The following is a 25,263-nucleotide window of genomic DNA, read 5'->3' as shown; positions in this document are numbered from 1 at the left end:
CAGTGTTCCACATGGGGACTAGGCACCTCCTAAAAGACAATACATTGAGTGATGACTCTTTTGATGCCTTGTCCTTCTGTGATTCTAGCTCTAAATAAATTATTAAGTTTATTTTATTGTCAAGCATGGAACACCAACAGTAGGGATTGACAGGATGAGGATCATTTTCAGCTACCAAGCAATCAAGGATGCATACTGGAAGGACATGAAAGAGACAGCCTGCTGTACTGTAACTGCAGATGATGGCTACAACAATATTACCCAGGTAGGTTAGATAGGCAGGAAGGTACATGGGAATATATGCTGTATTTGAATGTATGACTTTTTGAAATCTATTGAGTTGTCCAAAGAAAGCAGTCAGGAGTGCAGAGTGCAGTTTGCCTTCTGATGCCACACTTCATTTACTGTCCCTTTCAGTCAAATACAGTCTTTGGTGTGTATTTTCACTGAGTCAAATTCAGGAAAAATAAAAAAAACAAACCAACCCAGATGTCCAGAGAGGATTCAACAGAAGTCACCTGAAGGAATATTCACTAAGCAAGGCATAGAAGCTTGTGAAAGATTCGAGCTGAATTAGTTGATGTGATTAATGTAAAATGGCAATGTGTAAAAAGTAAAAAAAAAACCAACAAAACAAACAAACAAACAACAACAAAAAAAAAACCCCAAAAACCAAACAAACCCTAGAATAAAAGTGAGATTGCCATAGCAGTATTCTTTTAATCTGAGTGAGTTTTTCAGCTGTTATAATTATTTTTAGCTAGCATGGTAACAAGCAATGAAAATCAGAGGCATATAACCATTTTGTGCTAGCATAGATATTTCCAATGATCTGATTTATTTTACATTTCTACATAGTCAGCATTAGTCAGGAATTTATTTTCTGTAGGTGGGAAGTAGCTTAACAGAGATAATGGTTTTTGTTTGCTTAAGAGAGAGAAGTCTCCTGCTTGCAGAGAGCTGTTTGGAATGATCAGTGTAGGAGGAGCTCCAGAGTTATATAATCTTAAGGCAGAGCTGCTGTAAGTTCAGAGTGGGTTACACTGTGCAAGGTAAGTGAGTTTTTTGCTTTATTTTCCCTAAAATGCAGGGACTTGTACAGGAAACTCAGTCATTGAATGGGTTTTATAGAATAAATGTGTGTATGTATTTTCTTTAGTAATATGGATATGTGTACCAAATGTTAATTCTTAATCAGCTGCTTTTGAGGTGCACAGAATTAGAAAAAGAAGTGCAGATACAACAAGTGGGGAATGTTTCCTCTCACTTCCTCCTTCCTCCAGAAGCTGTCATGTTATTTACAAGGGGATTATGGTGGTGGTTTGGCCATTTTCCTTTTGCTGCTGATAAAGCTTCAGCTTTGTTGCTACAGGGTGTCAATAGCTGTGAGGCTGGTCTAGGCTGGGCACAGTTTGGGCGTCTTTGTGGCTGATGTGCACACATGGTTCTGAGTGGGGTGGGTGACAGTCTGCCTAGAAACTGTTGTTGCTTTAAGTTTCTGCCTAGAAATTGTTGTTGCTTGAAATTCCAGCAGAGTTGGAACTGGACCAAGCAAGCATAGCCCTGTGGCTGTGCCTGTGGTAAAGGCAAATCTGATGATACCAGGGGCAAAATTAACTTCCATGTTTTGGAGGTTTTGTCTAAAGACATTTCAGAAGCATGGGGTGTTGTAAAAGGGATTGACTGAAGGAAAGAATTCCTTCCTGGCTGGTTATAATGGAGCATAATGGCTGCTGGAGAAAGCAGAGCAATTGCTGAGTTTATAGCATGTATCTGATTAAACAGTAACTGAGTTCTGAGATAATGCCAAAATACACGAAGAGCACATGCAGCTTTCTGGTCAGAACAGAACACTTTGGATGCAAAGTTTAAAATACTTTAAAATCCTTGTTCTCTGTCAGGGCCAATTCTAAGTCCAGAATTCTGCTTAAATATTCTGCATGTGTAAGAAATATTTCAAGGCAGAATGAATCATGGCAGTCTCTCAATATAATCTTTTACCTCCACTGTTGATTAAGTAAAGTCTTGGACGATAAATCATTGGTTTCAAAAAAGACAACTTTGAAAGCGAATTAGAGACTCAAAATTGCAAACCTTCTTTCTTCATTGCAGATACCAGGGAATCAGGCACGTGGAAACATGTCTGGAAAACCCAGGCTGCACTACTTCAATGGACGTGGCCGCATGGAATCAATTCGGTGGCTCCTGGCAGCAGCTGGGGTTGAGGTTTGCTTCTGGTCTTTTGTGCTGAGACCCTGTGACAAATATGTGCTTCTCCTGTTCCTTCTGAAAGCATGACTGAGCAGCAGCTTCAAGCTCTGCCTTCAGTGCATTGCTGAGCAGGCCAACAGGGACCACCAGCTTGCCCTAAGCAGGGGGCAAGTTCCTGTCTCACTTGCATGCATCGTGTGCAAAGCCTGCAGGTAGCACCACAAATGCTCCTCCCCTGTAGCTAGAGAGAGAAGAAATTTAAAACCCCAGCAGCAGAACCTGGCTTCTTAATCTTCTGATTAATCACAGAGGTCAAGCACCTGCAATTCTGAGTACCTTCAGTTCAATTCCAATGTCCAATGTCCAAAACTACAGCAGTTTTGTTTTTTTTTTACCTCTGACAGATTCTGATACTAAACCAGAGATGGTGTATGGGAGTCTGTGTGTTTCAAGATCACCCATGGGTTTCTGTCACAGTGCTGGCCATGGTGCCTGACAGCTTTAAAATACGATTTATGTTATAAAAATATAAAATTGCTCAAAACATATCTCCTTAGGTCTTCTTTACCTAAATGAAGAGAATCTAAATCATGGAATGACAACAGAACTTTTCTTCTTCCTGCAGTTTGAAGAATCGTACTTGGAAAAAAAGGAGGATCTGACAAAGTTACAGAAGGGTAAGTTTCCTTCACTTTTAGATAATATCAGCTCAATAGTAAAAATAGGAAGAATCAGAATTAACATTAGAATTAGAGTTACTTGTCTGAGAACACTTAAGAATTGTTAAAACTTAGTGCCTTATAAGGAAAGTCCCTTAACTGGATTGTACATGAGCTCTCATAGGTGCAGAGAGAGGTCCTGCAGTGTGTTAGCTGATATCATCCACCCAGTTGCTTCAATCTTCACTGAATCCAAGATGGGCTGAGGTCAGAAAGGATGTCTCAAGATTATCTACTCCACCTCCCCCATTCAAGCAAGGCCCCCTCCAGCCAGTTACCCAGAACCACGTCCAGCTGGGTTTTGCGTATCTCCAAGGATGGAGAATGTACAGCTTCTCTGGACAACCCACACAGTCAAAGAGCCTTTCTTGAAGTTCAGATGGTTGACTCTCCTTTGCTTCAGCTTTGTGACCATTGCCTTCCATCCTATGGCAATAGAGGCCTTTGTCTTCAGATCATCTTGAAAGTCTTTAGCATCTTAGGTTGCCTACAAAGTTGTTGTTTTATGATCCCTATGAAAACAGAGTTCCAGATTTCTGAGTTTACCTGTTGCTCTGCAGCATTCCTGCCTCCCAAGGCAGCTACCCACTGTGCTGGCTTCAGCTTCTGTGTTCCTGGACATGATAATCATGTTTCCTCCAAACCAAATTGCATGGCTGTGCCCTTCACCTGGCCTGTGGAAACAAAGCTGAGCTTGGGTTGGCATTTGCAGTCCTGCTTTCCTGTAGGAATAATGACATGGTCCCCCTGTTACAGGCTGCCTTTCAAAAAGTATTTTGGGACACAATTATAAACCTAAATGCAACCTTACAAAAAGAACATAGCTGATCAGTCATCTGAGTCAAGAAATATGATTCCTTAAGCAAAAACTCTTGCTGACTCTCTGATCTGATACCTCTCTTTCTGGTGATATTTCTTCTTGCTAGGACAAGGCTTCTGCATGCTAGCTGAAGAATTTCATGGCTCCAGCCTCACTCCAAGTGATATTTGGGTCTTGCAGGAATCTCATGGAACTCACTTGTTGGTCCCACTTCATGCTTGTACAGATGAGCTGGCATTTGTAATGTCAAAAAGCTGGCACAAAGATCTTCTTTGCTTTTCTATTCACTACTGTTTATATATTCATTATTATTCACATTATATGTTGGCCAGTGCTTAGAAAGTCCAGATGTATTTAGCAGAGCACGACAGAAACTGGCTGGACCCGATCTTTCACTCCTTCTCATCTCTATGAACCTGCATGAAAATCACCTGTGTTAGAGCCATGCAGTGCATGTATTTTTCAGCGTGTGACTGCTGCCAGTTCTGCATTTGACTGTTTCCTCAATCTGAAATTTCCACAACTTCATTGCTATTGTATTAAGTTGTTATCATGTCACTAAGAAGAGGCTGCTGCATGGTGAGCATTTTCCACACCTGCCTGTAAGAATGAGGAAGGTTGCTACCAAAAGGGTTGTCAAGCATTGGAACAGGCTACCCAAGGAAGTGGTTGAGTCACTGCGTGTAGAGGTGCACTTGGGGAGAGGGTTTAGTGGTGGAATTAGGCATTGTTGATTTTACAATTGGATCTGATGATCTTGGGATTTTTTATCCAGCCAGATTGATTCAGATTCTAAAAAAAAGTAATCCATGTGGTTACTTTGCCTTACACATGCTGGTGGTTCTCACTGAGGGACTGAACTTCTCCTTGTGTTATTCCCTTTGGCCTAGATGGATCCCTGCTCTTTCAGCAAGTGCCAATGGTAGAGATCGATGGGATGAAGCTGGTGCAGACCAGAGCCATTGCCAACTACATAGCGACCAAGTACAACCTCTACGGGAAGGACATGAAGGAGAGAGCCCTGTACTGTAACAGTACCACCTTTGCTTGTTAGACCCCGGCTCCCCCTGTAGCTCAGGGAAACACAAGGGTGTGCAGCTCACAGCTCGATTCAGTGGGAGAGGGCAGCACTGCACGAGATCACTGTGGCTGCAGCTGATGTCTACAGCAGAGAGAGCCAGCTGGATTCCATAGGGCAAGCGAGCCCAGGAATCATCAGTCAGAGGTCAATGCACTTACCAGAAGAAAGCAGTCAGGGGGGCAGACTGTCCTTCTGATGCTGCATTTCATTTTCTTCTGCAGTTGTCAGCAGTATCATTTCCTCCTCATCACATTCAGGGAAATGTCTTTTAAGGGAACCAAAACCCTTCTCTCACTACTAACCAGGAATTAGTACAGATTTAATTACAGGTTGTTAGAGGACAGGACTCCTGGGCCACATGTTTTGACCTGAGGTATTTCTGAATGCTTGAAATTACTAAGCCCTGGTAAACACATGCGTCAAGATATTTGCTCGAAATGGTATGGACCTGCTGTTAAACTTAGGCTGATTGGATTTTTAACACAAGTCTGGATGGCACACATGACAGTTTTGTAATCAGGTTCAAAAACTCATATTCCAGACAAGAATCAGTCCCAGTAAGAAGTTGGAGTCCTACAGTCTTCATGTTTCCCTAGGAATTTTGCATTTGCCTTTGGCCCAAGCTCCCCCCCTTCCTGGCCCCAGTGCAACTGCAGTCCAGGGGGAACTTTGCCAGGGTATTGGTGTGTGTGTGGCATAGAAGGGGCAGGGATTTCCCAGCATCTCAGTGAGGTTGTGCCAGGAGTTATTGTGCTCTCCAGTTGGACAGGTCACTACTCTGTGTGTGACCTGACCAAGTGGATCTCTTCCTTTCAGAATCGATATGTACGTGGAAGGAATTTTCGATCTGAATGAGTTACTCATGACATATGAAATCCAACCAGCTGACAAAAAGGAGCAGCATTTTGCAAATATGATGGATAAGGCTGAAAACAGATACTTCCCAGTCTTTGAGAAGGTATGTGGCAAAGAGTTGTAGCTCAATTGATGCTGTTACCTTGAACATCCATCCTGGAAGCACACACGTTTCATGGAGGAAAACAGAAGAGAGGCTACCACTGGAATATCTATGCTCTGGTTTTTAGTGGTGCTGGGATTAAGGTGGAGACAGGATACTACAGAGGGGACAGAAGGCACTTCAAATCTGGGAGAGATGTACAGCTGCAAAAACCCAGCACACCCAGAGCTCCCCAAATGTCCGTGTTTCAGAGTGTCTGTTGTTTCAGACAAAAGACACTACAGCACCAGCTTTGACATCAAGTTCTCCCTGTATTGTAGGTGGCCCATAGATGCTGTGTACCATACATGCTGTGTAAAAGCATTGCAGTTCCTCCTGTATCTCATACAGCTCAGCCTTCAGTGCAGCTACAGCAGCCAAGGCAAGTTGAGCACAACTGAGCTGCCAGACAGGAATGTAGAAGTGAAAGAGCTGATAGATGATGCCTAGGATGGCAGTGCCTTCAGATCATTGTTTGTACTACAGGTGTTTGAACTGCATTTCCTTCTTTCGCAGAGAACTCCATGCAATCTGTGACCCAGCTTTGAAGATATTACATTATTTATGAGAAAAGAACTGATAAAAGACATCATCTACTTCTGTTCTCTGTTTTTAGGTTTTGAAAGACCATGGAAAGGACTTTCTGGTTGGCAGCCAGCTGAGCAGGGCAGATGTTCAATTACTTGAAGTAATTTTGATGGTAGAGGAGTGGAAGCCTGATATCTTTGCCAAATTTCCTCTCTTACAGGTAAGTGAATGGGCAGTTTGAATGGAGAATTAATTGGAAAGGACCACTGACTTAAAGTGGCTGGGAAATATGGGACAGTGTGTGGGTCAGAAGTGACATGCAAAATAATAAAATACCCTAAGAACTTTTAGCTGGCCCCACATTCTCATTGTTATTGCCACATTTTGTCACTACAACCCCAAAAGCGTAAGAGAGGGAAGCATATAGTTTCTTCTGCAGCATCAAGCTGTAATGTGACTTTCAGAGCACGGCATAACATTGAAATGTCTGACAGCTGCAATGATTCTTAAACGTGGCGCTGTTTTGATTTTGTTTTGTAGAGCTTCAAAGCAAGAATAAGCAATATCCCTACAATAAAGAAATTTCTACAGCCTGGCAGCCAGAGGAAACCACCATCAGATGACACTGTTGTAGACCAAGTGATGAAAATTTTCTACTCCTGAGCAGCACCCTAAAGTCAGAGAAACTCTGTTTCACTGTATTTGCAGGTAGTAGCAAGATGAAATTAATCAAAAGAATGGAAACGTCAAATTAATGTAGCGAGTGAAAAAATGTTTTTGATCTTTCCTTAGCTACAGGACTGGTTTTAGCCTACTGCAGACACTTCATTGTGAAACTACATGAGTGTAACAGCAAAGGAAATAGTTCACTAAATAGGGGGTAAATTGGACAACACAGAATGCCTTAAATAACTAAAAAACTACCTGAAATAAATTCTTACTATTGATACTCAAAACCTGGCTGTTCATTGACTTCTTGCTGCTACCTCTATGCCTAAGATCTGTCTAATTCTGTTTTTATTGCATTCCCAAGAATTGTTGGAAAATTAGGAGAGATTATCCCAAATAGTAGGCCATGTTTTTTTGTTTTTTTTTTTTCTGGGAAATTCATAGAAAAGCCTACAGGTTCTGGTTAGCTGAGGCTGAAAGTTTGGATTCAGCTTTCCTCTGAGCTTAACTTGGAATATCCTTGGACCAGAGCTCCTACTGCACCTCTGCTTTGCCAGTAGACACTTGAAGTCTTGTACTGCAGCTTCACCCATGTTTCCTTTATCAGAGGGTCTATTGCAGCAGCTAAAAGCCCTTTGCAGACTCTGAGAAACAAATGCTGGGCACCAGCTTAAAACTTACTGAGAAAGGAGGAGTCAGGATGGTGTCAGGTCTTAGTGAGACCCTGGAATGCAGGAATCCATGTTTACTTATGTCACTGAATATGAAACCAAGTTTAATACAAGTTGTACTGCAGTTGTTCATTGTAATCACTTTGATCAAGCTCCACTACTAAGGTTAGCAAGACTGTTGAACTTTGATAAAAATGTGCATTTATGCAGTGAAATGTGTTCCTGCCCAGGGCAGGAGGGTTGGAACTAGATGATCTTTAAGGTGCCTTCTACCCCAAACCATTCTATGATTCTGTGATACTACTTAAACACCAAATCAAGCAAGTTTGTAAATGAAAGAGTCAGTGCCCTAAATCCAGCTACAACTAGAGCACTGGCAGTTTTCAGCTGGGCAAACTCAGGGCTCTGTAGCTCTTGCTAAAGCCAGCAGTTTCTTCATAGGAGATGTCATGCAGGTGGAACCATTTTTTGTCATCAAAAAAGAAAATAAACCCATGTTTTTCAGCAGCAAAGCATGCTGAAAGATACAGAGAGTTGTTGCAGGAGCTGTTTCTCTCCTGCCTCACTGAAGCATTTGGACAACACTTGCAGCTTGTGTCCAGGAAGGACCTGAGGGAGAAAGCCCCTCCTATTGTAACAAACCGATTGTATTGTGTGACACACTGCAAGTTATACAACCTCCCTGTGTAACATAAGAAGAATATTCCTGCCCACTGCCATGTTCAGGGTAATTCAGAAAACTTTTGCATGTGTTTTTTGACCTTGACCGCAGGTACTGCCTACATCAATATTAACCATGTAGATTAGATAGGCAGGATGGTGCATGGAGGATTATTCTGTACTGACTTCCTCAGATCAATACAATTCTCCAGTGAAAGCAGTCAGGAGTGCAGAGGGCAGTTTGCCTTCTGATACCACACTTCATTCATTGTCTCTCACAGTTCTCTTTGGTGTATATTTACACTGAGTCAAATTCAGGGAAATGTTTTTGATGAAAAATTGTCAAAACCCACCCCAATGTCCATTGATGGAATTGAGCAGAAATGTCCTGAAGGAATATACACTTAGCAAAGCATAGAAGCTTCTGTCAGATTTGAGGTGAATTAGTTGATGTGATTTATGTAAAGTGGCAATGTGTAAAAAGTAAACACCCAGAAAACATTAGAATAAAAGGTGATTGGCATAGCAGTATTTTTTTAATCTGAATGAGCTTTTCAGACACTATAATTATTTTTAACTGGCAAATAGGAGGCATATTACCATTCTGTGCTGACACAGATATTTCCAATGATCATGTATCTTACACTTCTGCATTGTCATCATTACTCAGGGATTTATTCTCTGTAGGTGAGAAGTAACTAAACAGAGATCATGGGTTTTATTTGCTTAAGAGAAAGAGGTTTCTCATTTGCAGAGAATTGTTTGCAATACTTTGTGTGGGAGGGGCTCTAGAGTTATATAATCTCAAGGCAGAACGGCTGAGAGCTTAGAGTGAGTGAGTTACACTGTGCGCAAGGTAAGTGGGTTCTTTTATTTTGGACATGCAGGGAGTTGTTGTATGTGAAGCTCAGTTAATGTTTATAGATTGAATGTGTGTATGTACTTTCTTTACTAACATGGTTATGTGTACCAAATGTTAATTCTTAATCAGCTGCTTTTGAGGTGCACAGAATTAGAAAAAGAAGTGCAGATACAACAAGTGGGGAATGTTTCCTCTCACCTCCTCCTTCCTCCTAGAAGCTGTCATGTTATTTACAAGGGGATTATGGTGGTGGTTTGGCCGTTTTCCTTTTGCTGCTGATAAAGCTTCAGCTTTGTTGCTACAGGGTGTCAATAGCTGTGAGGCTGGTCTAGGCTGGGCACCGTTTGGGTGTCTTTGTGGCTGATGTGCACACATGGTTCTGAGTGGGGTGGGTGACAGTCTGCCTAGAAACTGTTGTTGCTTTAAGTTTCTGCCTAGAAATTGTTGTTGCTTGAAATTCCAGCAGAGTTGGAACTGGACCAAGCAAGCATAGCCCTGTGGCTGTGCCTGTGGTAAAGGCAAATCTGATGATACCAGGGGCAAAATTAACTTCCATGTTTTGGAGGTTTTGTCTAAAGACATTTCAGAAGTATGGACTGTTGTAAAAGGATTGACTGATGGAAAGAATTCCTTCCTGGCTGGTTATAATGGAGCATAATGGCTGCTGGAGAAAGCAGAGCAATTGCTGAGTTTATAGCATGTATCTGATTAAACAGTAACTGTGTTCTGAGATAATGACAAAATACACGAAGAGCACATGCAGCTTTCTGGTCAGAACAGAACACTTTGAATGAAAATTGTTCTGACTGACTGCTTCTCTGTCTGGGCCAATTGCTCTAAGTACAGAGTTCTCCTTAAATATTCTGCATGTGTAAGTAATATCTGAAGGCAGAATGATACCTGGCAGTCTCTCAATAAATTCTACCTTTTACCTCCACTGTTGATTAAGTAAAGTCTTGGACGATAAATCATTGGTTTCAAAAAAGACAACTTTGAAAGCGAATTAGAGAGTTGAATCCGGGATTATGAATGTTTATTGTGCAAACCTTCTTTCTTCATTGCAGATACCAGGGAATCAGGCACGTGGAAACATGTCTGAAAAACCCAGGCTGCACTACTTCAATGGACGTGGCCGCATGGAACCAATTCGGTGGCTCCTGGCAGCAGCTGGGGTTGAGGTTTGCTTCTGGTCTTTTGTGCTGAGACCCTGTGACAAATATGTGCTTCTCCTGTTCCTTCTGAAAGCGTGACTGAGCAGCAGCTTCAAGCTCTGCCTTCAGTGCATTGCTGAGCAGGCCAACAGGGACCACGAGCTTGCCCTAAGCAGGGGGCAAGTTCCTGTCTCACTTGCATGCATCGTGTGCAAAGCCTGCAGGTAGCACCACAAATGCTCCTCCCCTGTAGCTAGAGAGAGAAGAAATTTAAAACCCCAGCAGCAGAACCTGGCTTCTTAATCTTCTGATTAATCACAGAGGTCAAGCACCTGCAATTCTGAGTACCTTCAGTTCAATTCCAATGTCCAATGTCCAAAACTACAGCAGTTTTGTTTTTTTTTACCTCTGACAGATTCTGATACTAAACCAGAGATGGTGTATGGGAGTCTGTGTGTTTCAAGATCACCCATGGGTTTCTGTCACAGTGCTGGCCATGGTGCCTGACAGCTTTAAAATACGATTTATGTTATAAAAATATAAAATTGCTCAAAACACATCTCCTTAGGTCTTCTTTACCTAAATGAAGAAGAATCTAAATCATGGAATGACAACAGAACTTTTCTTCTTCCTGCAGTTTGAAGAATCGTACTTGGAAAAAAAGGAGGATCTGACAAAGTTACAGAAGGGTAAGTTTCCTTCACTTTTAGATAATAACAGCAGGAATAATAATAATCATCATCAGAATTAAAATTAGAATTCGAATTGCTTGTCTGAGATCACCTAAGAATTCTTTAGTGCCTTAAAAAGAAAATGTCTTAGACTGGATTGTACACTCTCAGAAGTGCATACTGCAGTATTAGGCGATATCATCCACCCAGTTGCTTCCACCTCCACTGAATCACAGAAGGGCTCAGAAGGGAGCTCTCAAGATTATCTACTCCACCTCCCCCATTCAAGCAAGGCCCCCTCCAGCCAGTTACCCAGAACCATGTCCAGCTGGGTTTTGCGTATCTCCAAGGATGGAGAATGTACAGCTTCTCTGGACAACCCACACAGTCAAAGAGCCTTCCTTGAAGTTCAGATGGTTGACTCTCCCTTGTTGTATTGCACTAAATAGTTGATTTAGTTGTTGTTTTGCACTGGGTGTCTGGTAAATTGCACTGATCACATGGTCTGTCTCCTTCTCCCCTTTCCCCCCTAAGCCCCAGTAGTAGTGGTTTCTCCCTGGTCTCCTCCTCCCCTCTCCCCCTCCTCACTTGTATCCCACTGCCTGTGGTTCTTTTCCTCCACCCTCCATTCACTGGTTCAAAATCTCCCACTATCGAGCATTCCTCCTCTTTTCCCCCAGGGATGTTGCCTGGATTTCCAGGTGACACCTTTCAAGGAATAAAGTAGGACTTTGATCCCGAGGAGAAGAGAGCCTCGAGTCTTTTACTTTTGTCCTCGTAAAGGCTGGGATGGGCGGGGGTCCAGAGCAGCCGGATGGGACCGGAACGGCCCCAGAGATCAGCCCCTACAGCTGCACCCAGTGGCCGTCTCCCACGTCTCTCACTCCTTTGCTTCACTTTGTGACCATTGCCTTCCATCCTATGGCAATAGAGGCCTTTGTCTTCAGATCATCTTGAAAGTCTTTAGCATCTTAGGTTGCCTACAAAGTTGTTGTTTTATGATCCCTATGAAAACAGAGTTCCAGATTTCTGAGTTTACCTGTTGCTCTGCAGCATTCCTGCCTCCCAAGGCAGCTACCCACTGTGCTGGCTTCAGCTTCTGTGTTCCTGGACATGATAATCATGTTTCCTCCAAACCAAATTGCATGGCTGTGCCCTTCACCTGGCCTGTGGAAACAAAGCTGAGCTTGGGTTGGCATTTGCAGTCCTGCTTTCCTGTAGGAATAATGACATGGTCCCCCTGTTACAGGCTGCCTTTCAAAAAGTATTTTGGGACACAATTATAAACCTAAATGCAACCTTACAAAAAAGAACATAGCTGATCAGTCATCTGAGTCAAGAAATATGATTCCTTAAGCAAAAACTCTTGCTGACTCTCTGATCTGATACCTCTCTTTCTGGAGAAGTGTTTTTACTTCTTTCAGGCTAAGATAGGACTTCTGCTTGCTAGCTGAAGAATTTCATGGCTGCAGCCTCCCTCCAAGTGATATTTGGGTCTTGCAGGAATCTCATGGAACTCACTCATTGTTCCCACTTCATGCCTAGAGAGATGAGATGCCATTTGTAATATCAAAATGTTGTCACAAAAATCTTCTTTGCTTTTCTATTCACTAGTGTTTATATATTCATTATTATTCACATTATATGTTGGCCAGTGCTTAGAAAGTCCAGATGTATTTAGCAGAGCACGACAGAAACTGGCTGGACCCGATCTTTCACTCCTTCTCATCTCTATGAACCTGCATGAAAATCACCTGTGTTAGAGCCATGCAGTGCATGTATTTTTCAGCGTGTGACTGCTGCCAGTTCTGCATTTGACTGTTTCCTCAATCTGAAATTTCCACAACTTCATTGCTATTGTATTAAGTTGTTATCATGTCACTAAGAAGAGGCTGCTGCATGGTGAGCATTTTCCACACCTGCCTGTAAGAATGAGGAAGGTTGCTACCAAAAGGGTTGTCAAGCATTGGAACAGGCTACCCAAGGAAGTGGTTGAGTCACTGCGTGTAGAGGTGCACTTGGGGAGAGGGTTTAGTGGTGGAATTAGGCATTGTTGATTTTACAATTGGATCTGATGATCTTGGGATTTTTTATCCAGCCAGATTGATTCAGATTCTAAAAAAAAGTAATCCATGCGGTTACTTTGCCTTACACATGCTGGTGGTCTCATTGAGGGACTGAACTTCTCCTTGTGTTATTCCCTTTGGCCTAGATGGATCCCTGCTCTTTCAGCAAGTGCCAATGGTAGAGATCGATGGGATGAAGCTGGTGCAGACCAGAGCCATTGCCAACTACATAGCGACCAAGTACAACCTCTACGGGAAGGACATGAAGGAGAGAGCCCTGTACTGTAACAGTACCACCTTTGCTTGTTAGACCCCAGCTCTCCCTGTAGCTCAGGGAAACACAAGGGTGTGCAGCTCACAGCTCGATTCAGTGGGAGAGGGCAGCACTGCACGAGATCACTGTGGCTGCAGCTGATGTCTACAGCAGAGAGAGCCAGCTGGATTCCATAGGGCAAGCGAGCCCAGGAATCATCAGTCAGAGGTCAATGCACTTACCAGAAGAAAGCAGTCAGGGGGGCAGACTGTCCTTCTGATGCTGCATTTCATTTTCTTCTGCAGTTGTCAGCAGCATCATTTCCTCCTCATCACATTCAGGGAAATATCTTTTAAGGAATCAAAACCCCTCCTCTCTCAAATAACCATGAATTAGTATGGATTTAATTAAAGGTTATTAAAGGAGAGCACTCCTGGGGCACATGTTTTGACCTGAGGTATTTCTGAATGCTTGAAATTACTAAGCCCTGGTAAACACATGCGTCAAGATATTTGCTCGAAATGGTATGGACCTGCTGTTAAACTTAGGCTGATTGGATTTTTAACACAAGTCTGGATGGCACACATGACAGTTTTGTAATCAGGTTCAAAAACTCATATTCCAGACAAGAATCAGTCCCAGTAAGAAGTTGGAGTCCTACAGTCTTCATGTTTCCCTAGGAATTTTGCATTTGCCTTTGGCCCAAGCTCCCCCTCCTGCCTGGCCCCAGTGCAACTGCATTCCAGGGGGAACTTTGCCAGGGTATTGGTGTGTGTGTGGGATAGAAGGGGCAGGGATTTCCCAGCATCTCAGTGAGGTTGTGCCAGGAGTTATTGTGCTGTTCAGACCTACTGTGTGTGACCTGACCAAGTGGATCTCTTCCTTTCAGAATCGATATGTACGTGGAAGGAATGTTCGATCTGAATGAGTTACTCATCATGTATGTTATCCAACCAGCCGACAAAAAGCAGGAACATTTTGCAAATATGATGGACAAGGCTGAAAACAGATACTTCCCAGTCTTTGAGAAGGTATGTGGCAAAGAGTTGGAGCTCAATTGATGCTGTTACCTTGAACCTCCATCCTGGAAGCACACAAGTTTCATGGAGGAAAACAGAAGAGAAGCTACCACTGGAATATCTATGTTCTGGATTTTAGTGGTGCTGGGATTAAGGTGGAGACAGGATACTACAGAGGGGACAGAAGACACTTCAAATCTGGGAGAGATGTACAGCTGCAAAAACCCAGCACACCCAGAGCTCCCCAAATGTCCATGTTTCAGAGTGTCTGTTGTTTCAGACAAAAGACACTACAGCACCAGCTTTGACATCAAGTTCTCCCTGTATTGTAGGTGGCCCATAGATGCTGTGTACCATACATGCTGTGTAAAAGCATTGCAGTTCCTCCTGTATGTCATACAGCTCAGCCTTCAGTGCAGCTACAGCAGCCAAGGCAAGTTGAGCACAACTGAGCTGCCAGACAGGAATGTAGAAGTGAAAGAGCTGATAGATGATGCCTAGGATGGCAGTGCCTTCAGATCATTGTTTGTACTACAGGTGTTTGAACTGCATTTCCTTCTTTCGCAGAGAACTCCATGCAATCTGTGACCCTGCTTTGAAGATATTACATTATTTATGAGAAAAGAACTGATAAAAGACATCATCTACTTCTGTTCTCTGTTTTTAGGTTTTGAAAGACCATGGAAAGGACTTTCTGGTTGGCAGCCAGCTGAGCAGGGCAGACGTTCAATTACTTGAAGTAATTTTGATGGTAGAGGAGTGCAAACCTGATACACTTGCCAAATTTCCTCTCCTGCAGGTAAATGAATGGAGAATTTGAATGTACAATGAATTGGAAACAGCACTGATTTAAAGTGGCTGAGAAATATGGGACAGTGAGTGGGTCAGAAGTAACATGCAAAATGATCAATTGCCCTAAAAATTATATAGTAGTATAAATATATGTTATCATCAAATGCCCTAACAATTTAACTGGCCTCACATACTCAATGTTATTGCCCCATTTTGTCATTACAACCCCAAAAGCATAAGAGAGGGAAGCATATAGTTTCTTTTGCACCATCAAGCTGTAATGTGACTTTCAGAGCACGGATAACATTGAAATGTCTGACAGCTGCAATGATTCTTAAACGCGGCGCTGTTTTGATTTTGTTTTGTAGAGCTTCAAAGCAAGAATTAGCAATATCCCTACAATAAAGAAATTCCTGCAGCCTGGCAGCCAGAGGAAACCACGAACAACAGAGGAAGATGTCGCCAGAGCAATGAAAATATTCCGCTCTTGAGCAGCTGTCTAAACCCATACAAGCTGTATGGGTATTTCATTGTATTTCCTGTTAGTGGCAAAGTGAAATTAATGGAATGAGTGAAAAAAAGGGGGTTGATCTCTCTTTCCTTAGCTACAGGACTGATTTTAGCCTACTGCAGACACTTCAATGTAAAGCTACATGATTGTACCAGCAAAGGAAACATTTCACTAAATAGGGGGTATATTGGACAACACTCGATGCCTTAAAAAACTAAAGAGAATACTTGAAATAAATTCTTACTTTTGATACTCAAAACCTGGCTGTTCATTGATTTCTTGCTTCTACTTCTATGCCTAAGATCTGTCTGCTTCTGTTTTTCTGGCATTCCCGAGAATTGTTGGAAAATTAAGAGTGATTATCTCAAAGAGTAGGTCTTTGTCACAATTCAGCTAATCTGTAACTGGACAAATAAATCTGGCTATGATATGAAACCTATTTTGGCTCTTCTAGTTTGATAAATAACTCCGTAGGTGAAGAGTAATAGGATAGATTTGAACTCAAACACAGCACCCCAACCAATCCCTTTCAACCATAAATGCAGAGACATTACTGGTAAGAGTATTGGGCTGTGTTAAGACCCAGACCAAACAGCAGCTGAGACCTGGTAGTTTAGAGCTGCCTATAGAAGAAACTCTGAATAATAAAACACGTGGCTTGTTGAGGACTGCTTGGTGAGTCTGTGTTGTGTCTGCCTCCAACCAACCACCCATAACGTAAGAGGTCATGTATTTTTTTCTGCGAAATGCCAGGAAAAGTCTACAGGTTCTGGTTAGCTGAGGCTGAAAGTTTGGATTCAGCTTTCCTCTGAGCTTAACTTGGAATATCCTTGGACCAGAGCTCCTACTGCACCTCTGCTTTGCCTCTAGACACTTGAAGTCTTGTACTGCAGCTTCACCCATGTTTCCTTTATCAGAGGGTCTATTGCAGCAGCTAAAAGCCCTTTGCAGACTCTGAGAAACAAATGCTGGGCACCAGCTTAAAACTTACTGAGAAAGGAGGAGCCAGGATGGTGTCAGGTCTTAGTGAGACCCTGGAATGCAGGAATCCATGTTTACTTATGTCACTGAATATGAAACCAAGTTTAATACAAGATGTACTGCAGTTGTTCATTGTAATCACTTTGATCAAGCTCCACTACTAAGGTTAGCAAGACTGTGGAACTTTGATAAAAATGTGCATTTATGCAGTGAAATGTGTTCCTGCCCAGGGCGGGAGGGTTGGAACTAGATGATCTTTAAGGTGCCTTCTACCCCAAACCATTCTATGATTCTGTGATACTACTTAAACACCAAATCAAGCAAGTTTGTAAATGAAAGAGTCAGTGCCCTAAATCCAGCTACAACTAGAGCACTGGCAGTTTTCAGCTGGGCAAACTCAGGGCTCTGTAGCTCTTGCTAAAGCCAAGAGTTTCTTCATAGGAGACGTCATGCAGCTGGAACCAGTTTTTGTCATCAAAAAAGGAAATAAAACCATGTTTTTCAGCAGCAAAGCATGCTGAAAGATACAGAGAGTTGTTGCAGGAGCTGTTTCTCTCCTGCCTCACTGAAGCATTCAGACTTGCAGCTTGTGTCCAGGAAGGACCTGAGGGAGAAAGCCCCTCCTATTGTAACAAACCGATTGTATTGTGTGACACACTGCAAGTTATACAACCTCCCTGTGTAACACAAGAAGAATATTCCATCACACTGCTATGTTCAGGGTAATTCTGCCAAATTTTGCATGTGTATGTTGACCTTGACCGCAGGTACTGCCTCACAATATCAATATTAACCACGATAGGCAGGATGGTACATGGAAGATTATTCTGTAATGACATTTTGAAATCAATACAGTTGGCAAAAGAAAACAGTCAGGAGTGCAGAGGGCAGTTTGCCTTCTGATACCACACTTCATTCATTGTCTCTCACAGTTCTCTTTGGTGTGTATTTACACTGAGTCAAATTCAGGGAAATGTTTTTGACGAAAAATTGTCAAAACCCACCCCAATGTCCATTGATGGAATTGAGCAGAAATGTCCTGAAGGAATATACACTTAGCAAGGCATAGAAGCTTCTGTCAGATTTGAGGTGAATTAGTTGATGTGATTTATGTAAAGTGGCAATGTGTAAAAAGTAAACACCCAGAAAACATTAGAATAAAAGGTGATTGGCATAGCAGTATTTTTTCAATCTGAATGAGCTTTTCAGACACTATAATTATTTTTAACTGGCAAATAGGAGGCATATTACCATTCTGTGCTGACACAGATATTTCCAATGATCATGTATCTTACACTTCTGCATTGTCATCATTACTCAGGGATTTATTCTCTGTAGGTGAGAAGTAACTAAACAGAGATCATGGGTTTTATTTGCTTAAGAGAAAGAGGTTTCTCATTTGCAGAGAATTGTTTGCAATACTTGGTGTGGGAGGGGCTCTAGAGTTATATAATCTCAAGGCAGAACGGCTGAGAGCTTAGAGTGAGTTACACTGTGTGCAAGGTAAGTGGGTTCTTTTATTTTGGACATGCAGGGAGTTGTTGTATGTGAATTTATAGATTGAATGTGTGTATCTACTTTCTTTACTAACGTGGTTATGTGTACCAAATGTTAATTCTTAATCAGCTGCTTTTGAGGTGCACAGAATTAGAAAAAGAAGTGCAGATACAACAAGTGGGGAATGTTTCCTCTCACCTTCTCCTTCCTACTCTAGAGAAGCTGATATGTTATTTACACGGGGATTATGGTGGTGGTTTGGCTGTTTTCCATTTGCTTCTGATAAAGCTTCAGCTTTGTTGCTACAGGGTGTCAATAGCTGTGAGGCTGGTCTAGGCTGGGCACCGTTTGGGTGTCTTTGTGGCTGATGTGCACACATGGTTCTGAGTGGGGTGGGTGACAGTCTGCCTAGAAACTGTTGTTGCTTTAAGTTTCTGCCTAGAAATTGTTGTTGCTTGAAATTCCAGCAGAGTTGGAACTGGACCAAGCAAGCATAGCCCTGTGGCTGTGCCTGTGGTAAAGGCAAATCTGATGATACCAGGGGCAAAATTAACTTCCATGTTTTGGAGGTTTTGTCTAAAGACATTTCAGAAGTATGGACTGTTGTAAAAGGATTGACTGATGGAAAGAATTCCTTCCTGGCTGGTTATAATGGAGCATAATGGCTGCTGGAGAAAGCAGAGCAATTGCTGAGTTTATAGCATGTATCTGATTAAACAGTAACTGAGTTCTGAGATAATGCCAAAATACACGAAGAGCACATGCAGCTTTCTGGTCAGAACAGAACACTTTGAATGAAAATTGTTCTGATTGACTGCTTCTCTGTCTGGGCCAATTGCTCTAAGTACAGAGTTCTCCTTAAATATTCTGCATGTGTAAGTAATATCTGAAGGCAGAATGATACCTGGCAGTCTCTCAATAAATTCTACCTTTTACCTCCACTGTTGATTAAGTAAAGTCTTGGACGATAAATCATTGGTTTCAAAAAAGACAACTTTGAAAGCGAATTAGAGAGTTGAATCCGGGATTATGAATGTTTATTGTGCAAACCTTCTTTCTTCATTGCAGATACCAGGGAATCAGGCACGTGGAAACATGTCTGGAAAACCCAGGCTGCACTACTTCAATGGACGTGGCCGCATGGAACCAATTCGGTGGCTCCTGGCAGCAGCTGGGGTTGAGGTTTGCTTCTGGTCTTTTGTGCTGCAACCCTGTGACAAATATGTGCTTCTCCTGTTCCTTCAGAAAGTGTGACTGAGCAGCAGCTTCAAGCTCTGCCTTCAGTGCATTGCTGAGCAGGCCAACAGGGACCACGAGCTTGCCCTAAGCAGGGGGCAAGTTCCTGTCTCACTTGCATGCATCGTGTGCAAAGCCTGCAGGTAGCACCACAAATGCTCCTCCCCTGTAGCTAGAGAGAGAAGAAATTTAAAACCCCAGCAGCAGAACCTGGCTTCTTAATCTTCTGATTAATCACAGAGGTCAAGCACCTGCAATTCTGAGTACCTTCATTACAATTCCAATGTCCAATGTCCAAAACTACAGCAGTTTTGTTTTTTTTTACCTCTGACAGATTCTGATACTAAACCAGAGATGGTGTATGGGAGTCTGTGTGTTTCAAGATCACCCATGGGTTTCTGTCACAGTGCTGGCCATGGTGCCTGACAGCTTTAAAATACGATTTATGTTATAAAAATATAAAATTGCTCAAAACATATCTCCTTAGGCCTTCTTTACCTAAATGAAGAAGAATCTAAATCATGGAATGACAACAGAACTTTTCTTCTTCCTGCAGTTTGAAGAATCGTACTTGGAAAAAAAGGAGGATCTGACAAAGTTACAGAAGGGTAAGTTTCCTTCACTTTTAGATAATAACAGCAGGAATAATAATAATCATCATCAGAATTAAAATTAGAATTCGAATTGCTTGTCTGAGATCACCTAAGAATTCTTTAGTGCCTTAAAAAGAAAATGTCTTAGACTGGATTGTACACTCTCAGAAGTGCATACTGCAGTATTAGGCGATATCATCCACCCAGTTGCTTCCACCTCCACTGAATCACAGAAGGGCTCAGAAGGGAGCTCTCAAGATTATCTACTCCACCTCCCCCATTCAAGCAAGGCCCCCTCCAGCCAGTTACCCAGAACCATGTCCAGCTGGGTTTTGCGTATCTCCAAGGATGGAGAATGTACAGCTTCTCTGGACAACCCACACAGTCAAAGAGCCTTTCTTGAAGTTCAGATGGTTGACTCTCCCTTGTTGTATTGCACTAAATAGTTGATTTAGTTGTTGTTTTGCACTGGGTGTCTGGTAAATTGCACTGATCACATGGTCTGTCTCCTTCTCCCCTTTCCCCCCTAAGCCCCAGTAGTAGTGGTTTCTCCCTGGTCTCCTCCTCCCCTCTCCCCCTCCTCACTTGTATCCCACTGCCTGTGGTTCTTTTCCTCCACCCTCCATTCACTGGTTCAAAATCTCCCACTATCGAGCATTCCTCCTCTTTTCCCCCAGGGATGTTGCCTGGATTTCCAGGTGACACCTATCAAGGAATAAAGTAGGACTTTGATCCCGAGGAGAAGAGAGCCTCGAGTCTTTTACTTTTGTCCTCGTAAAGGCTGGGATGGGCGGGGGTCCAGAGCAGCCGGATGGGACCGGAACGGCCCCAGAGATCAGCCCCTACAGCTGCACCCAGTGGCCGTCTCCCACGTCTCTCACTCCTTTGCTTCACTTTGTGACCATTGCCTTCCATCCTATGGCAATAGAGGCCTTTGTCTTCAGATCATCTTGAAAGTCTTTAGCATCTTAGGTTGCCTACAAAGTTGTTGTTTTATGATCCCTATGAAAACAGAGTTCCAGATTTCTGAGTTTACCTGTTGCTCTGCAGCATTCCTGCCTCCCAAGGCAGCTACCCACTGTGCTGGCTTCAGCTTCTGTGTTCCTGGACATGATAATCATGTTTCCTCCAAACCAAATTGCATGGCTGTGCCCTTCACCTGGCCTGTGAAAGCAAAGCTGAGCTTGGGTTGGCATTTGCAATCCTGCTGTCCTGTAGGAATAATGACTTGGTCCCTATGTTAGAGGCTGCCTTTCAAAAAGTATTTTGGGACATAAACAGAATGCTAAAAGCACCCTTACAAAGAAGAACATAGCTGATCAGTCATCTGAGTCAAGAAATATGATTCCTTAAGCAAAAACTCTTGCTGACTCTCTGATCTGATACCTCTCTTTCTGGAGAAGTGTTTTTACTTCTTTCAGGCTAAGATAAGACTTCTGTGTGCTAGCTGAAGAATTTCATGGCTGCAGCCTCACTCCAAGTGATATTTGGGTCTTGCAGGAATCTCATGGAACTCACTCATTGTTCCCACTTCATGCCTAGAGAGATGAGATGCATTTGTAATATCAAAATGTTGTCACAAAGATCTTCTTTGCTTTTCTATTCACTAGTGTTTATATATTCATTATTATTCACATTATATGTTGGCCAGTGCTTAGAAAGTCCAGATGTATTTAGCAGAGCACGACAGAAACTGGCTGGACCCGATCTTTCAGTCCTTCTCATCTCTATGAACCTGCATGAAAATCACCTGTGTTAGAGCCATGCAGTGCATGTATTTTTCAGCGTGTGACTGCTGCCAGTTCTGCATTTGACTGTTTCCTCTAATCTGAAATTTCCACAACTTCATTGCTATTGTATTAAGTTGTTATCATGTCACTAAGAAGAGGCTGCTGCATGGTGAGCATTTTCCACACCTGCCTGTAAGAATGAGGAAGGTTGCTACCAAAAGGGTTGTCAAGCATTGGAACAGGCTACCCAAGGAGGTGGTTGAGTCACTGCGTGTAGAGGTGCACTTGGGGAGAGGGTTTAGTGGTGGAATTAGGCATTGTTGATTTTACAATTGGATTTGATGATCTTGGGATTTTTTATCCAGCCAGATTGATTCAGATTCTAAAAAAAAGTAATCCATGTGGTTACTTTGCCTTACACATGCTGGTGGTCTCACTGAGGGACTGAACTTCTCCTTGTGTTATTCCCTTTGGCCTAGATGGATCCCTGCTCTTTCAGCAAGTGCCAATGGTAGAGATCGACGGGATGAAGCTGGTGCAGACCAGAGCCATTGCCAACTACATAGCGACCAAGTACAACCTCTACGGGAAGGACATGAAGGAGAGAGCCCTGTACTGTAACAGTACCACCTTTGCTTGTTAGACCCCGGCTCCCCCTGTAGCTCTGGGAAACACAAGGGTGTGCAGCTCACAGCTCGATTCAGTGGGAGAGGGCAGCACTGCACGAGATCACTGTGGCTGCAGCTGATGTCTACAGCAGAGAGAGCCAGCTGGATTCCATAGGGCAAGCGAGCCCAGGAATCATCAGTCAGAGGTCAATGCACTTACCAGAAGAAAGCAGTCAGGGGGGCAGACTGTCCTTCTGATGCTGCATTTCATTTTCTCTGCAGTTGTCAGCAGCATCATTTCCTCCTCATCACATTCAGGGAAATGTCTTTTAAGGAATCAAAACCCCTCCTCTCTCAAATAACCATGAATTAGTACAGATTTAATTACAGGTTATTAAAGGAGAGCACTCCTGGGGCATATGTTTTGACCTGAGGTATTTCTGAATGCTTGAAATTACTAAGCCCTGGTAAACACATGCGTCAAGATATTTGCTCGAAATGGTATGGACCTGCTGTTAAACTTAGGCTGATTGGATTTTTAACACAAGTCTGGATGGCACACATGACAGTTTTGTAATCAGGTTCAAAAAGTCATATTCCAGACAAGAATCAGTCCCAGTAAGAAGTTGGAGTCCTACAGTCTTCATGTTTCCCTAGGAATTTTGCATTTGCCTTTGGCCCAAGCTCCCCCCCTGCCTGGCCCCAGTGCAACTGCATTCCAGGGGGAACTTTGCCAGGGTATTGGTGTGTGTGTGGGATAGAAGGGGCAGGGATTTCCCAGCATCTCAGTGAGGTTGTGCCAGGAGTTATTGTGCTGTTCAGACCTACTGTGTGTGACCTGACCAAGTGGATCTCTTCCTTTCAGAATTGATATGTACGTGGAAGGAATGTTCGATCTGAATGAGTTACTCATGAAATATGGCTACCTACCAGCAGACAAAAAGGAAGAACATTTTGCAAATATGATGGACAAGGCTGAAAACAGATACTTCCCAGTCTTTGAGAAGGTATGTGGCAAAGAGTTGGAGCTCAATTGATGCTGTTACCTTGAACCTCCATCCTGGAAGCACACAAGTTTCATGGAGGAAAACAGAAGAGAAGCTACCACTGGAAAATCAGTGTTCTGGATTTTAGTGGTGCTGGGATTAAGGTGGAGACAGGATACTACAGAGGGGACAGAAGGCACTTCAAATCTGGGAGAGATGTACAGCTGCAAAAACCCAGCACACCCAGAGCTCCCCAAATGTCCATGTTTCAGAGTGTCTGTTGTTTCAGACAAAAGACACTACAGCACCAGCTTTGACATCAAGTTCTCCCTGTATTGTAGGTGGCCCATAGATGCTGTGTACCATACATGCAGTGTAAAAGCATTGCAGTTCCTCCTGTATGTCATACAGCTCAGCCTTCAGTGCAGCTACAGCAGCCAAGGCAAGTTGAGCACAACTGAGCTGCCAGACAGGAATGTAGAAGTGAAAGAGCTGATAGATGATGCCTAGGATGGCAGTGCCTTCAGATCATTGTTTGTACTACAGGTGTTTGAACTGCATTTCCTTCTTTCGCAGAGAACTCCATGCAATCTGTGACCCTGCTTTGAAGATATATTTTTTATGAGAGAAGAAAAGATAAAGTTATCATTTATATATTTACATATTTTATATCTATATTATATTTTATTAACAGAGAAAATACATAATCTGCTTCTGTTCTCTTTTTTTAGGTTTTGAAAGACCATGGAAAAGACTTTCTGGTTGGCAACCAGCTGAGCAGGGCAGATGTTCAATTACTTGAAATCATTTTAATGGCAGAGGAGTGCAAACCTGATACACTTGCCAAATTTCCTCTCTTGCAGGTAAATGAATGGAGAATTTGAAAGGAGAATGAAAGGAAAGGACCACTGATTTAAAGTGGCTGAAAAATATGTGAGAGTGAGAGGGTCAGAAGTGACATGCAAAATAGTAAAATATCCCAAGTACTGTAGCTGGCCTTTTTATTTGTGGTACCTTCTGTCATTACAATCCCAAAAGCATAAGAGAGGGAAGCATGTAGCTTCTTCTGCAGCATCAAGCTGTGATGTGTCTTTCAGAGCATGGATAACATTGAAATGTCTGACAGCTGCAATGATCCTTAAGCACTGTGCTGTTTTGATTTTGTTTTGTAGAGTTTCAAAGCAAGAATAAGCAATATCCCCCCAATAAAGAAATTCCTGCAGCCTGGCAGCCAGAGGAAACCGCTAATACGAGAGGAAGAGGTACCCAAAGTGATCAAAATTTTCTACTGAGTCTAAAGCTGCAGAAACTATATTCATTATGTTTGCCGACAGTGTGAAAATAATGAAAACACTGAAAACCAAGTCTTGATCCTACCAGCAAAGGCAATAGTTCACTAAATAGGGGGTATATTGGACAACACAGAATGCTTTAAATAACTAAAGAGAATACCTGAAATAAATTCTTAGTATTGATTCTCAAAACCCAGCTGTTCATTGATTTCTTGCTGCTGCTTCTATGCCTAAGATCTGTCAGTTCTGTTTTTATTGCATTCCCTAGAATTGTTGGAAAATTAGGAGAGATTAATCCAAACAGTAGGTCATGATGTTTTTTTCTGGGAAATGCCAGGAAAAGCCTGCGTGTTCTGGTTAGCTGAGGCTGAAAGTTTGGATTCAGCTTTCCTCTGAGCTTAACTTGGAATATCCTTGGACCAGAGCTCCTACTGCACCTCTGCTTGCCACTAGACACTTGAAGTCTTGTACTGCAGCTTCACCCATGTTTCCTTTATCAGAGGGTCTATTGCAGCAGCTAAAAGCCCTTTGCAGACTCTGAGAAACAAATGCTGGGCACCAGCTTAAAACTTACTGAGAAAGGAGGAGCCAGGATGGTGTCAGGTCTTAGTGAGACCCTGGAATGCAGGAATCCATGTTGACTTATGTCACTGAATATG

The 25,263-nt window shown here is 42.7% G+C and overlaps 3 protein-coding genes across 4 annotated transcripts; all 3 read left to right on the top strand.

The window, feature by feature from the left end:
• Positions 1 to 1,024: 1,024 nt before the first annotated feature.
• LOC118685611 (glutathione S-transferase-like) lies at positions 1,025 to 7,312 on the top strand. The gene is made up of 7 exons (XM_036381220.1): positions 1,025 to 1,052; positions 2,113 to 2,226; positions 2,837 to 2,888; positions 4,641 to 4,773; positions 5,648 to 5,789; positions 6,445 to 6,576; positions 6,897 to 7,312. The coding sequence occupies exons 2-7, from the start codon at positions 2,140 to 2,142 to the stop codon at positions 7,017 to 7,019; spliced, it is 669 nt and encodes a 222-aa protein (XP_036237113.1). The 5' UTR covers positions 1,025 to 1,052; positions 2,113 to 2,139; the 3' UTR covers positions 7,020 to 7,312.
• A 2,737-nt stretch (positions 7,313 to 10,049) lies between these two features.
• LOC118685610 (glutathione S-transferase-like) lies at positions 10,050 to 16,057 on the top strand. The gene is made up of 6 exons (XM_036381217.1): positions 10,050 to 10,396; positions 11,007 to 11,058; positions 13,253 to 13,385; positions 14,249 to 14,390; positions 15,046 to 15,177; positions 15,539 to 16,057. Exons 1-6 carry the CDS (start codon positions 10,244 to 10,246, stop codon positions 15,659 to 15,661), a joined length of 735 nt encoding a protein of 244 aa, XP_036237110.1. The 5' UTR covers positions 10,050 to 10,243; the 3' UTR covers positions 15,662 to 16,057.
• A 2,066-nt stretch (positions 16,058 to 18,123) lies between these two features.
• Positions 18,124 to 24,796, top strand: LOC118684979 (glutathione S-transferase-like). Of its 2 annotated transcripts, XM_054514311.1 has the most exons (7): positions 18,124 to 18,165; positions 19,228 to 19,341; positions 19,952 to 20,003; positions 22,198 to 22,330; positions 23,192 to 23,333; positions 24,044 to 24,175; positions 24,485 to 24,796. In XM_054514311.1, the coding sequence occupies exons 2-7, from the start codon at positions 19,255 to 19,257 to the stop codon at positions 24,602 to 24,604; spliced, it is 666 nt and encodes a 221-aa protein (XP_054370286.1). In that variant the 5' UTR covers positions 18,124 to 18,165; positions 19,228 to 19,254; the 3' UTR covers positions 24,605 to 24,796. The 2 variants fall into 2 exon arrangements, with proteins under 2 accessions (XP_054370286.1, XP_036236186.1); XM_036380293.2 differs by lacking the exon at positions 18,124 to 18,165 and having other exon boundaries at positions 18,961 to 19,341.
• Positions 24,797 to 25,263: the final 467 nt, after the last annotated feature.

This window comes from Molothrus ater, chromosome 3, assembly GCF_012460135.2.
Source record: "Molothrus ater isolate BHLD 08-10-18 breed brown headed cowbird chromosome 3, BPBGC_Mater_1.1, whole genome shotgun sequence".
Classification (NCBI taxonomy): domain Eukaryota; kingdom Metazoa; phylum Chordata; class Aves; order Passeriformes; family Icteridae; genus Molothrus; species Molothrus ater.
This window is presented reverse-complemented; position numbering and strand designations above follow the sequence as displayed.

Coding starts and splice junctions, on each gene's coding strand:
- LOC118685611 (XM_036381220.1), top strand. CDS start 2,140: ATGTCTGGAAAACCCAGGCTGCACTACTTCAATGGACGTGGCCGCATG. Junction 2,889..4,640: donor TCTGACAAAGTTACAGAAGG/GTAAGTTTCCTT, acceptor CCTTTGGCCTAG/ATGGATCCCTGCTCTTTCAG. Junction 5,790..6,444: donor ACTTCCCAGTCTTTGAGAAG/GTATGTGGCAAA, acceptor CTCTGTTTTTAG/GTTTTGAAAGACCATGGAAA.
- LOC118685610 (XM_036381217.1), top strand. CDS start 10,244: ATGAATGTTTATTGTGCAAACCTTCTTTCTTCATTGCAGATACCAGGG. Junction 14,391..15,045: donor ACTTCCCAGTCTTTGAGAAG/GTATGTGGCAAA, acceptor CTCTGTTTTTAG/GTTTTGAAAGACCATGGAAA. Junction 15,178..15,538: donor CCAAATTTCCTCTCCTGCAG/GTAAATGAATGG, acceptor TTTGTTTTGTAG/AGCTTCAAAGCAAGAATTAG.
- LOC118684979 (XM_036380293.2), top strand. CDS start 19,189: ATGAATGTTTATTGTGCAAACCTTCTTTCTTCATTGCAGATACCAGGG. Junction 20,004..22,197: donor TCTGACAAAGTTACAGAAGG/GTAAGTTTCCTT, acceptor CCTTTGGCCTAG/ATGGATCCCTGCTCTTTCAG. Junction 24,176..24,484: donor CCAAATTTCCTCTCTTGCAG/GTAAATGAATGG, acceptor TTTGTTTTGTAG/AGTTTCAAAGCAAGAATAAG.